Source organism: Bos mutus, chromosome 8, assembly GCF_027580195.1.
Source record: "Bos mutus isolate GX-2022 chromosome 8, NWIPB_WYAK_1.1, whole genome shotgun sequence".
NCBI lineage: Eukaryota > Metazoa > Chordata > Mammalia > Artiodactyla > Bovidae > Bos > Bos mutus.
In genome coordinates this window covers 104,165,209-104,180,040 of record NC_091624.1, presented here as the reverse complement: position 1 = coordinate 104,180,040, position 14,832 = coordinate 104,165,209, and the positions used below count along the sequence as shown (strand labels likewise).

General features: G+C 37.5%; 1 protein-coding gene across 1 annotated transcript; it reads left to right on the top strand.

Moving 5' to 3' along the window:
- Window positions 1-9,838: 9,838 nt before the first annotated feature.
- Window positions 9,839-12,001, top strand: LOC102271888 (disintegrin and metalloproteinase domain-containing protein 29). Its single transcript, XM_070374952.1, has one exon. It carries the CDS (start codon window positions 9,839-9,841, stop codon window positions 11,999-12,001), a length of 2,163 nt encoding a protein of 720 aa, XP_070231053.1.
- Window positions 12,002-14,832: the final 2,831 nt, after the last annotated feature.

The following is a 14,832-nucleotide window of genomic DNA, read 5'->3' as shown; positions in this document are numbered from 1 at the left end:
CTGCTAAGTGAAAGAAAACAATCTGAAAAAGCTACATAGTATGATTTCAGGTACATGACATTCTGGAAAATGCAATAAAAAGGCAATAAAAGAACTAGTGTGTGTTAAGAATCTGGGGTAAGTGCATAATTCCCCATTCCTTGGATATGGGCTGCACAAAATGACATCTTTTTAAAGAGCACAATATGAAAAAATGAAAAAAAGAGTAACTTTACAGTAGAGAAATTGGACAACACTACCAAGCCAGAAAAGGCTGGGAAAGATTGAAGGCAAAAGGAGAAGGGGGCATCAGAGGATGAGATGGTTAGATGGCATTACCTACTCAATGGGCATGGATTTGAGCAAATCCAGGAGACAGTGGAGGACAGAGGAGCCTTGTGTCCTACAGTTCATGGGGGTCTCAAACAGTCAGATGTTACTTAGCAACTGAACAATGAACAACAAAAACAACCAAGCCGGATGATCAACATCAGCAGTGATATCAGTTGTTAGTAGTCACCCCTGATACACTGTGATGAAATGGAAATGTACGTCTGTGATCTTCCTTACAAAAACTTATAATCTCAATCTAATCATTTTTTAAAAATCAGATAAGCCTCAATTTGAGGGGTATTCTGCAAAACAACTGCCCAGAGCTCCTCAATATGTCAAGGTCGTCAAAAACAACAATGTCGTAGCCAAATGAATCTGAGAAGACACCATGGCTTATCATGATGTGGTGTCCTGGGTGGGGTCTCAGAAATAGAAACAGGCATTAGGTAGAAAATATGGAAATCTGAAATAAATGTGGGCTTTAATAATGTGTCAGTACTGGTTTGTTAACTGTGAAAAGGGTAATATAATATATAATTATATAATATATTAATATATAAGATATAATTATATAAAAACATATATAATGTAATAAAAATATAAAAATTTAATATAAGATGTTACTTATGAGGAAAATGGGCATGAGTGTACATGAGAACTATGTACTATATTTGCAATTTTTCTGTAAATCTAAAACTGTTCTAAACAGCAGTTTTGCTTTTTTCCTTTTTTGCTATTAAAATATCATGGCAATCTTGCTCCTTTCATATGTTCAAGCCTCCAAGGCTAAGAAATATATCATTGAATTAACTAAATGAATCTTCAGTCAAAAATAAGATGAAGGGAAATAACTCACAATGAGATGGGGGTGGGGGGGCAGAATACTTTACGCAATTTTCACTTTTAAAACTGTTCAACTCAAGTGTTTAAACAGTTCAACTCAAATGTTCACAGGAATATTTTGTTTTAAATCACTAAATCTGAAAGAGTTTTCACACCTCTTGCACTTACGCCAATAAAAAGGAACCAGGAAAAGTATCCATTTTTGGATACTTTTATTTTGGATACTTTTGGAACAGCGGAAGTGGCTGTTCAGTTCATTATGCAAAATCTTGTGATTTTCTGTTTTCTTGCTTGCTGAAAAACAAATAGAATCAAAGTATTAAGGTGCAGATGTGTCTAAAGATACGGAATCACACAATAGGAACACTGCTTCAAACAAAGACACTCTTTAATGAAAATCAACTTCCCTCCAAATCCATTTCAGAAAATTATTTCCTGTTTAGTATAAAAGAAAGCATCTTTTGTAGATCATTAAACAGAATGAACTGGAAACTTGTGAAAACATTGTTGGTTTTATTTAAAAATAATATAACTATTATTTATCAAATATTTAACATGGTAGGCATTGTCCAAAATATTTAACTTCAGTTATCTCATTTAACCACCAAAACCATCCCAGGAAGTATACATTTCATTTCTATTTTACAAAAAAGAGACCAACTCTGTGATAGTTTAATCAATACATCTAGTAAGCGTAAGTGCTGGTACTACAACCCATCAACAGTGCTTCAGACTGATACCCACTTTATAACACTGCCTCTTGGTCATAGGTTACTTAGCCTACAGAAGCTTTGCTTCAATCCAAAGAGGATATAAATTTGTAGATATATATGTTGGGAAGACCCCTTGGAGAAGGAAATGGCAACCCACTCCAATACTCTTGCCTGGAAAATCCCATGGTCAGAGGAGCCTGGTGGTCTACAGTCCACAGGGTCGCGAAGAGTCGGACATGACTGAGCGACGTCACTTTCTTTCTATGCACACACATAAATGTATAAAGCAAACATTAACAGACCTAAGGAGAGAAAAAAAGAGCAACACAAAAATAGTAGAGGACTCCAACACCACACTTTTATCAAAGGGTAGATTATCCAAGCCAAAAATCAAAAAGGAAACATTGGACTTAAATGATATATAAGACCAATATGTCAATATCCCTGCTTAAGATAGATGTCAAAAGCCTCAACAAAATATTGACAAACTGAATTTAGCAGTACATTAAAAGGATCATAAGTCATGATCAAGTAGAATTTATTTCCAGGATGTAAGAGTGATTCAACAAACACAAATTAATTGGTATTTTTATACCACATTAACAAAATAAATGATAAATGATAACAAAATAATATGATTGCCAATAATCATACAATCAACTTAATAGATGCAGAAAAATCCCTTGACAAAATTCAGCATCTATTCATGATAAAAATGTTCAACAAATTGGGTATATGGAGAACACTCTTCACAATAAAGGCACACTTCAACACGATATATGACAAGTCTACAGCTCTTCCCACACTCAAGGTTAAAAAGTTGAAAGCTAAAAGTATTTTTGCTAAGATCAGGAACAAGACAAGGATGTCTAGCCTTTCCACCTTTATTCAACTTATTATCAGAAGTCTAAACCAGAACAAATAAGCAAGAAAAGAAATGAGGCATCCAAATAAGAAAGGAAAAAAGAAAACTATCGTATTTGCAGATAACATATTATATATAAAAAATCCTAAGTACTTCACCAAAAAACTGTTAGAACTAATAAATTTAGTAAATTTTCAGGATAGAAAATCAATACACAAAAATCTGTTGCATTTCTATATACTAATAATGAACTATCAAAATGAGAGATTAAGAAAACAATCTCATTTTTCACTGCATTTACTAATGAATAAAGATACTATCTTTATATGCTTATTTGCCATCTCTATATCTTTTTGGTGGAATGCCTGCTGAAACATTTTGAATATTTTTTAAATCTGGGGGTGTTTTTTTGTTTGTTTGTTTTTTGTCGTTAAGTTTGAAGAGTTCTTTATATAAACCAGGTACAAATCCTTTAACAATTATTTGCAAATATTTTCTCTCAATCTGTGACATGTGTTTTCATTCTGTTAAGATATTCTAGAGCAAATGTTTTTAATTTAATTAAGTTCCAATTTATTGTATTTTGTTTTATTTTACAAACGAGCTTTTGTTATATCTAAAAACTGTTTTCTAACAAAGGACCCCAATCAAAAAATAGGCAGAAGATTTACACAGACATTTCTCCAGAGAGGATATACAGCTGGCCAATAGGCACATGAAAAGACGCTCATATCACTAATTATTAGAGAAATGCAAATCAAAACTATAATGAGGTACCATTGCACACCAGCCAAAATGGCCATCATTTTAAAAGTCTACAAATAACAAATACTGGAGAGTGTAGAGAAAGGAGAACCCCTCTCACTGTTAGTGGGAATGTAAATTGGTGCAGCCACTATGGAAAACAGTATGGAGATTCCTCAAAAAACTAAAAATAGGATTGCCATGTGTGCATGCTAAGTCGCTTCAGTCATGTACAGCTCTTTGTGACCCCACGGACTGTAGCCTGCCAGGCTCCTCTGTCCATGGGATTTTCCAGGCAAGAATACTGCAATGGGTTACCATGTCCTCCTCCAGGGGATCTTCCCGATCCAGGGATAGAACCTGCATCTCTTTATGTCCCCTGCATTAGCAGGCAGGTGCTTTACCACTAGCGCTACCCAGGAAGCCCAAGCCTGCCCTATGATCCAGCAATCCCACTTTGGGCATATATTCAGACAAAAGTATAATTCAAAAAGATATGTGCATTCCTATATTCATAGCAGCACTATTTACAATAGCCAAAACATAGAAAAAACCTAAACATCATTCATTGACAGGTGAATGAAATAAAGAAGATGTGCTATCCTCACAGTTACATCCTATATGGTCTGAAGAAGAATCAAGAGAACAAAGCACGTCAATTCATATGAAATTAGTGGCCAGATTGGGGTTAGTGGGTTATATGCCAGATGATCTCTGCATGAGCATGAGGAGAATAGCAACCACCAAAGGACAAAACACATTCACAGAACAGAGTCTTTGTTCTCTCCTCACTGTGCTTAGAGATCATACAAGCCCCTTAAAAATGGGAGAAATTTCCAGAGAAAAGAAAGGGGGTAAAATATTGAGTCCTCTGAGTGTAAATTCAAGCTGAGAGAAAACACTGAGAATGCCAAGTGTAATTTGAGTTGCCGACAATTCTCTCTCTAACACAAGGGAGAAAAAACCCTGTAATTAGTTCATTTACAGAAAATCAAGAAGATGCATGCCTACCATACCATTCTTTAGGGTCATAAATTAATTGTAAAGTTAATCATCCTGTATTTCTCTTTATTATAATAGTGCTATTGTGATATAGTTTACATTAAGTTCAGCCTTTAAAGTGTAAGATACAGTGGTTTTGAGTATATTCACAGTTATACAGCCTTTACCACTAACTATTTGTTGTTCTAGTTGTTTAGTCACTAAGTCATGTCTGACTCTTTGTGACCCATTGACTGCAGCGTGCCAGGCTTCCCTGTTCTTCACCATCTTCCAGAGTTGGCTCAAACTCAGGTCCATTGAGTTGGTGATGGTATCCAACCACCTCATCCCCTGTCGCCGCCTTCTCCTCCTGCCCTCAATCTTTCCCAGCATCAGCGTCTTTCTAACAAGTCTACTCTTCACATCAGGTAGCCAAAATATTAAAACTTCAGCTTCAGCCTCAATCCTTCTAGTGAAGATTCAAGGTTGATTTCCTTTAGGATTGACTGGATTGATTTTGTTGTCCAAGGGACTCTCAAGAGTTTCCTCCAACATAATTCAAAAGCATCAATTCTTCAGTGCTCAAGCTTCTTTATGGTCCAGCTCTCACATCCATACATAACTACTGGAAAAACCACAGCTTTGACTATATAGACCTTTATCACCAAAGTGTTGTCTCTTCTTTTTAAAACACTATCTAGGTTGGTCATAGCTTTTCTTCCAAGGAGCAAACGTCTTTTAATTTTGTGGCTGCAGTCACCATCCACAGTGATTTTGGAGCCCAAGAAAATGAAATCTGCCACTGTTTCCACTTTTTCCCCATCTATTTGCCATGAAGTTATGGGACTAAATGCCATAATCTTAGTGTTTTGAATGTTGAATTTTAAGCCAGGCTTTTTACTCTCCTCTTTCACCTTCATCAAAAGGCTCTTTAGTTCCTCTTTGCTTTCTTCCATTAAAGTAGTATCATCTGCACATCTAAGGTTGCTGATAGTTCTCCTGGCAATATTGATTCCACCTTGTACTTTATCCAGTCCTGCACTTCTCATGATGTGCTCTGCATATAAATTAAATAAGCAGGGTGATGATACTTGACATACTCCTTTCCCAATTTTGAACCAGTCAGTTGTTCCATGTCCAGTTCTACTGTTGCTTCCTGACCTTTATATAGGTTTCTCAGGAGGCAGGTAAGATAGCCTGGTATTCCCATCTCTTTAAGAATTCTCCACAGTTTTCTGTGATCCACATAGTCAAAGGCTTTAGTGTAATCAATGAAGCAGAGTAGATTATTTTGGAATTCCCTTAGTTATTCCATAACATAATAATCCATTATTCCATAATGGCAATTTGATCTCTGGCCCCTCTGCCTTTTCTAAACCCAGCTTGTACATCTGGAAGTTTTCAGTTCCCATATTGTTGAAGCCTATCTTGAAGGATTTTGAGCATTACCTTGCTAGCATGTGAAATGAGCGCAATTATACAGCAGTTTGAACATTCTTTGGCATTGCCCTTCTTTGGGATTAGAATGAAAACTGATCTTTTCCAGTCCTGTGGCCACTGCTGAGTTTTCCAAATTTGCTGACATATTGAGGGCAGCACTTTTACAGCAAAATCTTATAAGATTAGAAATAGCTCAGCTGGAATTCCATCACCTCCACTAGCTTTGTTAGTAGTAATCTTCCTAAGGCCCACTTGACTTCACATTCCAGGAGGTCTGCCTCTAGGTAAATGACCACACCATCAAGGTTATCCAGGTCATTAAGACCTTCTTTGTACAGCTCTCTGTGTATTCTTGCCATCTCTTCTTAATCTCTTCTGCTTCTATTAGGTTCTTGCTGTCCTTTACTGTGCCTATCTTTGCAGGAAGTTTTCCCTTGGTATCTCTCATTTCTTGACAAGATCGCTAATCTTTTTCATACTATTGTTTTCCTCCATTCCTTTGTATTCTTCACTTAAGAAGGCTTTCTATCTCTCCTTGCTATTCTTTGGAACTCTGCATTCAGATGGTTATACCTTTCCTTTTCTCCTTTGCCTTTAGCTTCTCTTCTTTTCTCAGCTCTTTGTAAGGCCCTCCTTACACAACAACTTTGCCAAAATCTTGCATTTTTTTTCCTTGAGGATGGTTTTAGTCACGACCTACTGTACAATGGTACAAACCTCCATCCATAGTTCTTCAGGCACTCTGTCTACCAGACCCAGTCCCTTGAATCTATTCATCACCTCCACTGTACCTCCACTATATAATCATAAAGGATTTGATTGAGGTCTTCTTATGTCTAAAGCAAATGTTTTTTCCACTGGACAGGATATAATTGAGTCTAATTTTTTATACCCATTCTGTAACTCTCTGTCTTTTGATTAGGGAGTTTAATCCATTTATATTTAAAGTCATTATTTGATAAGGAATGATCCGATGTTGTCATTTTATTCTTTGTTTTCTATTAATCTTTTATCTTTTATCTATCTTCCTCCCTTGTTGCCTTCCATGTCATATTTTGTTGATTTTTTGGTATTTTACATATATTAATTCCTTTATGGGTTTTTTGTGTGTGTATGTGTAACTTCTTATAGCTGTATCTTTTTGTGGTTAACTTGGGGCTTACATAAAATATCACTGTTAAAGTATACAGTGTTTTTAAGTGCAATTGCATACAAAAACTCTACACTGTAACTTCTCTTCAGCTCACATTTTATGTTATTGTTGTTATAACTTAGATATCAGTTTTTACTATGTAGGTTTTTTTAGTTTTAGTTACTTATAGTTCTTTCATCTTTTACTTTGATGCACGCATGCTAAGTTGCTTCAGTTTTGTCCAACTCTTTGTGACCCTGTGGGCCGTAGTCTGCCAGGCTCCTCTGTCCATGGGATTCTCCAGGCAAGAATATTGCACTGGATTAACATGCCCTCCTCCAGGGGATTGACTTTAATTCTAAAATTAAAAGTGTTCACCATATGAACACCCACTGTATGACTATCCAGCATATGAACACCATATGTTCACCCATCATAATTAAAATAATAATGTATTCTAGTTTTGCTATAGATGAGTTTACATTTATGTGTTTTTGTATGAAATATGTATGTATATTTCATACTTTTTTATACTACCATGTTGTCCTTTAGCATTCTTTCAACTTGAAAAACTCCCATTAACACTGCTTATAAGGCAATTGTAGCAGTGATAAACTCCTTCAGCTCTTGCTTATTGTTTGGTGATGTCTTTGTATCCTCTTTATTTTTTTCGAAGACAGTTTTGCCAAGTATGGCATTCTTACTTGATAGGTTTTTTCCTTTCAACATTTTGACATCACCCCACTCCCTCTAGACTTGCAAGATTTCCGCTGAAATAACTACTCACGGCTCTATGGTGGTTCTTTTGTATGTGACTTGTTTGCGCTTACCACTTTCAAATTTTCTTGTCTTTGACTTTGCACAGTTTTAATGAATCTTCATTCTGGATTTAACTGGTGTCACTGGGCCATATTCAGATCTGGAGATGTGCAGAACAGAAGCCAATAGGCTATGTCTCCTATGTCATTTGGTGAAGGGGTGGGATATTTCAGGCTTTATGAATGATAGTGCTATGTTTAATATGGGGTTCCATTCTCTGTCATAGTGTTGAGCTGAGGTTGGATCAAATTGTTGGGATTTTGCTGCTGCCTATGAAGGCAGATCTGTTACCTAGATGTTGAATGAGGGTTAGGCTAGCCTGCCAGGGCTTTATATTGCCAGTGTAAGTGGACTGAACAGCCCACTAGTTCTCTGATTGTGGAATGAGTTTTGAGTTGGCCTACAAATATCTGAAGTTGTCACTCTGGATGAATTAGTCACGTGTGACTTGCTCAATCTTACTGGTTCTTTGTTGAGTTTTTTCATTCTCTGTCATTTTTCAAGAGAGAGAAAATTATTTTTGAGTCTTTTTTCCTGCTTTTGTCTATGCCTAATGGTGATTCTGTATTAAAGACCTCTCTAGCACTTAACTTGCGATAAATATGAGCTATGGCACCCTGCTGCCATTCCTCAAGTCTGGAGATCTCTAGTCAGTCTGTCTTTTGCTTTTTAGCTTTCAGAGATATTTTTTTGTCTTCTGTTTAATTATATCCAGAGTATTTAGTTGTATTTAGAGAAAGTAAGCAGAAAAACGTGGGCCTATACCACTTTGTTCCAAAAGCAAAATTGGTTACAGATATTGAACAGTGTTCTACATTAAAATGTAATCAAATGTAAATACCTTTTCAGTAACACTCCAAGGAACAATAAAAGTCAAGTTCACCATTATTTACTATATAAAGAATTTAGTTAGGCTTTATAGGAGATACTAACATTTATGAAAGACATAGATAATACTCTTGAGTACTACTAATATGACAAGTCTAGTGAGGAGAGCAATGTAGGAAAGATAAAGAAAACCAAACATTTTATTATAGGGAGGTAATAGTAGGTATTTGGAGAAGGCAATGGCACCCCACTCCAGCACTCTTGCCTGGAAAATCCCATGGACGCAGGAGCCTGGTGGGCTGAAGTCCATGGGGTCGCTAAGAGTCAGACACCACTGAGCGAATTCCTTTCACTTTTCACTTTCATGCATTGGAGAAGGAAATGACAACCCACTCCAGTATTCTTGCCTGGAGAATCCCAGGGATGGGGGAGCCTGGTGGGCGGCTGTCTATGGGGTCGCACAGAGTCGGACACGACTGAAGTGACTTAGTAATAGTAGTAGTAATGGTAGGTTCTATAGAACAGATTTTAAAATAACAGGAGACTTTTGCTGAGTTTTTGTGCTGTTGTTGCTTTTAATATATATCTTAGGTAATTGAGTAATTTATGGCTTGAGGCAGAAAAAAACAGGTATTACTACTTATATCAATTTAACATATGTAAATTAGGATAATCCCAGCAACCCAGGACTTATGGTCACCTTATCCTTAAGATTTTTTTTCTTTGAACTATTTATTGTGGAAATATTTACACACGTACATATATTTAGAGAATAGTGTAATGAATCCTTAATTGCCCATCATCCAAGTTCAATAACTATAAATCTCTGACCAGTTTTCAGTCTTATATACTCCCCCAGTGCCTCTCTGCCTTATAAATATTTAAAAACAAATTCTGTGCAGTTTCTAGTCATTCCGTGATCAAAACAGTAATCACTTTTATTGTATGTGTTTCCTTTTCTCTCTTTCAGGCCCTTTTCTAACCATCCCCATCCATACGTTGTATTTTGTTTTACTTGTAGTGCCGGTGTTCTAATGATTCCACTCTGCCAGAAGACAAAGACTTAATGATTAGTTCGGCAGTTCAGAATAAGGAGCCAGACCAACTGTGACTCCCAGCCCTGCCTTCCTTCCTCTCTGAACCAATAATGGTAGATTCATAATGACTGTGATCAAATCTCTGTTGTATATGAGGATTGTACCCTTGCTACACTGGCTTGGAGTGTTTCTGTTTTTTACAGGACACACTCGGGCTGAGAACTTTCAATATCACAGTCCTCCAGAAGTGGTAATTCCTTTGAAGATAACTGGCACTAGAAGAAGTATGAAGCCTCCAGGTCGGCTCTCTTACAGCCTGCACTTAGGGGGTCAGAGACACGTTTTCCACATGAAGGTCAAGAAACATTTGCTGTCCAGACACCTCCCAGTGTTCACCTACTCAGAAGAGGGTGCTCTCCTGAAGGACCAACCTTTTGTCCAGAATGACTGCTACTATCATGGTTTTGTGGAGGGGGACCCAGAATCACTTGTTGCCCTCAGTACCTGTCTTGGTGGCTTTCGAGGATTATTACAGATAAATAATGTTGTTTATGAAATTAAGCCCATGATTTTTTCTACCAAATTTGAACACCTGGTGTATAAAATGGAGAGTGAAGAGACCCGATTCCCAACCATGAAATCTGGTTTTGTGCAAGAGGAAAGTGTAGAGCATTTTGAGTTTCAAGAGACTGGTAATTGCACTCTGAAACAAAGTCATTATGAAGGCTGGTGGATCCATTCATTCTTTGTTGAAATGGCAGTGGTGGTAGACTATACTCTATATAATTACTTTAAAAAGAATGTCTCAAAGGTGAAGGAGGATTTATTTACTATTGTAAATATAGTGGATTCCATTTATCAGGTGATGGGTATGAAGGTGTTACTAATTGGTTTGGAGTTCTGGACTCAAAGAAACCTTGTTGAAATAGATGCTGTACAGAGAGCTCTGAGAGATTTTTGCGTCTGGAAGGCTAATAACATTGATGCTCGCATAGCACATGATACTACACATATTTTTATGCAGAAGACATTAAGAGGACTAAGTGGCATAGGCTTTATTGCAGGAATGTGCAGACCACACTTCAGTTGCGCAGCTGTTACTTTTGCGAACAAAACCTTGGCCATTATTGGAATTGCAGTGGCTCATCATTTAGGTCATAATTTGGGAATGACTCATGATACTATACTGTGTGTGTGTTCAGCAGGTCACAATAGATGTATAATGCGTCATGACAACCCACCAATAGCGAAGTTTAGCAACTGTAGTTATTCTTTTTTTTGGGAGTATGGTGTACAGAAGGCAAAATGTTTGCGGTACACCATATACACAAAGGACATATTTTCAAGGAAGCGCTGTGGAAATGGTGTTGTTGAAGAAGGAGAAGAGTGTGACTGTGGATCTTTACAGCAGTGTTCAAGAGATGCCTGTTGTCTGACAAATTGCAGTCTGAGTTTTGGGTCTGTTTGTGCTTTTGGGCTTTGTTGCAAGGACTGCAAGTTCTTGCCATCAGGAGAAATGTGTAGAAAGGAGGTCAATGAATGCGATCTTCCAGAGTGGTGCAATGGATCATCCCATATGTGCCCAGATGATGTATATGTAGAGGATGGAATTCCCTGTAATGACATTTCCTACTGCTATGAAAAGAGATGTAATGATCGCAATGCACACTGTAGGCAGATTTTTGGCCGAACAGCAAAGAATGCAAATGACAGCTGCTACAGACAAATAAACACTCAAGGTGACCGTTTCGGTAATTGTGGAACCGAAGGCCCTACATATCTAAAATGCAATATGTCAGACATCTTCTGTGGAAGAATTCAGTGTGATAATGTGGCAGAAATTCCTCTTCTGACAGAGCATTCTACAATGCACGGAACTCGCTTTAACAATGCCACCTGCTGGGGTACAGACTACCATTTTGGGATGGACATACCGGATATTGGTGAAGTGAAAGATGGCACAGAGTGTGGCCCAGAACATGTCTGCATCGGAAGGAAGTGTGTCCATATCTCTCGCTTGGATAGTAATTGTTCACCTACGTTCTGTAACATGAGGGGGATCTGCAACAACAAACATCACTGCCACTGTAACTATAAGTGGGACCCTCCTAACTGCGTAAAACGAGGGGATGGAGGTAGCGTTGACAGTGGCCCACCCCCTAAGAGAAAGAAAATACCCAAGATTTACGTGGCAATAGCATTATTTATTTCACTGTTAATTTTATTATGTTGTCTTCTGTTGCTTTGTATGAGGAAAAAGCCTAAGGAAAAAAAGGGGAAAAAATAGCCTCAAGAGGAAAATCCAAAGCAAAAAACTCTGAGTCAACATGGGAAATAAAAACAATTACTACCAAAAAAATGTATCTGAATAGATATGCATTAAAAAAACGTAACCCCTATAATGTTTCTACTTATTCTTCTTCATTTTAAACAATTAGAAATTTTATTTTTCTTCATATTTATTTCTTTATATTTTCTAGAAAAAGGCATGACACATGGGTGCTTTACCAGTTTTTAAGTTACTGCTTTTGAGCTCCAAAGCTGCTTCCCATTTTGTATTCTGCATTATAGGAACCACATTTCTGCAGTATCAGTCCTCAGATCTGTGGTAGGGTGAATGCCAGGGACTTGGAAATCTGGGTGATCTGCTTCCTGTATGTCAGTCTTATCTCAATAACAGATTTTACAGTGGCAATTATACTTCGTTTCAATATCCTTTTAAAAAATTCAATCCAAAATAAAAGAAAAATAAAACAAAACAAACTTCAATCCAGACCAACCTCACTGTGGGTCTAAAATAAGCTAGCAGAGCTGGCTAGGACTGAGCCCCAGGTCTTTGATCTTTCTACCAATGTCTCAAATTCTTTGCACTAGCTTAGCAGTACCTGCAGGAAGAGCTTTGAGTCTCATTTTTGAGATCCATGGATCCAGTCCTAAAGTTCTCTAGATTCAAGTATCCCAACCTATTCTCTTTACTCTTTGGCTTCATGAATGAAATCACCATCTTTAATTGGTATTTTATGGCTGTTAACCAGTTACTAGCAGAATGTCTCCCTTTACTTGCTGTGTTCCTAAGTAGCTTTGGTACCTAATTTCTTATATTCAATTCTATCCCCTACAATCGCTAAGTATTCTTTTCTGACTGAATTCTGTTACAGTACTCATCTTGGTACTCTTGAGAAACCCGTATGCAGGTCAGGAAACAACAGTTAGAACTGGACATGGAACAGAAGATTGGTTCCAAATAGGAAAAGGGGTATGTCAAGGCTGTATATTGTCACCCTGCTTATTTAACTTATATTCAGAGTACATCATGAGAAACACTGGGCTGGAGGAAGCACAAGCTGGAATCAAGATTGCTGGGAGAAATATCAATAACCTCAGATATGCAGATGACACCACCCTTATGGCAGAAAGTGAAGAAGAGCTAAAGAGCCTCTTGATGAACGTGAAAGAGGAGAGTGAAAAAGTTGGCTTAAAGCTCAACATTCAGAAAACTAAGATCAAGGCATCCGGTCCCATCACTTAATGGCATGGGGAAACAGTGGAAACAGTGGCTGACTTTATTTTTCTGGGCTCCAAAATTACTGCAGATGGTGACTGCAGCCATGAAATTAAAAGACGATTACTCCTTGGAAGGAAAGTTATGACCAACCTAGACAGCATATTAAAAAGCAGAGACATTACTTTGTCAACAAAGGTCCATCTAGTCAAGGCTGTGGTTTTTCCAGTGGTCATGTATGGATGTGAGAGTTGGACTATAAAGAAAGCTGAGCACTGAAGAATTGATGCTTCTGAACTGTGGTGTTGGAGAAGACTCTTGAGAGTCCCTTGGACTGTCGGGAGATCTAACCAGTCCATCCTAAAGGAGATCAGTCCTGGGTGTTCATTAGAGGGACTGATGTTGAAGCTGAAATTCCAATCCTTTGGCCACCTGATGTGAAGAGCTGACTCATTTGAAAAGACCCTGATGCTGGGAAAGATTGAGGGCAGGAAGAGAAGGGGACAACAGAGAATGAGATAGTTGGATGGCATCACGGACTCAATGACCATGAGTTTGAGTGAACTCTGGGAGTTGGTAATGGACAAGGAGGCCGGCGTGCTACGGTTCATGGGGTCGCAAAGAGTCGGACACGACTGAGTGACTGAAATGAACTCATCTTGATATAATGAAGAAAGTGGGACTGAAGAAATATCCATTTTTTTGGTTTGTTTGCCACTGCCCTCAACAATTTTGGGGAAATTACTGAAATCTACTGCAAGTTTCCAACAAAATTTTGAAAATTACAGATTGCTAATAACAGTTGTCTCTAAATTTCTGGGTTTCTTTAATTATAAAATGGGGTAAGAAAGATACTTTCAATTTTAGGTAAGTCTCTGTAGACAAGCAATTTTTCTGAAAATAACAGCTGTACAATGCCAAGTACATTTCTGAAAATGACATATATTTTGAAACAATCACAGAACTGTGGAGGAAATGAAGATTAGAAGATTTTAAAATTACAAGGAAGAGAAAACAATCTGAATTGTCAGTACGTTTTTCCCTGAAATAGAAATGTTTGTTCCCTATAACATGATGATTTTGCATATTAATTAATGATCAAATTTGACCTATCCAGTTCTAATTCCTCTGTTGAAGTAAAAGAAACCTGAAAAACTCTTGGTGTGTAGAATACACTAGATTCATAAATTAGGCACTTAAGGGCATCAACTTCAAAATCAGTTTTTCCCACACCACTTTTGCTGAGTTTAGATTCATTTGCTGGGCAATAGGTTGAAGTCTCTAAGGACAGAGTTATCTACAGTCTATTGTAGTTAGGGAGAGAAGACCTAGTGGAACGGAGTTTGACTCAAGAACATGTAAGTTCTTCCCTTTAAAACATTTGGCTGATTTTGAAGGAGCTTGAGGTATAAGCTAGAGAATTTAGTTTTGAAGATTTGAGTATTAGAACATAGTCACCCATTTGTTTTGCAGCTGAGAAAATACAGGCTTATGGGTTCCCAGTAGAAAGTACAGTAAGGTGTATATGTCTTTCCAAAACCACACTTATTTCTGACCAAAGTCAATTCTCTGTTCTATTAAGTTATCAGTCATTCAGCCTATTTTCCAAACAGAGA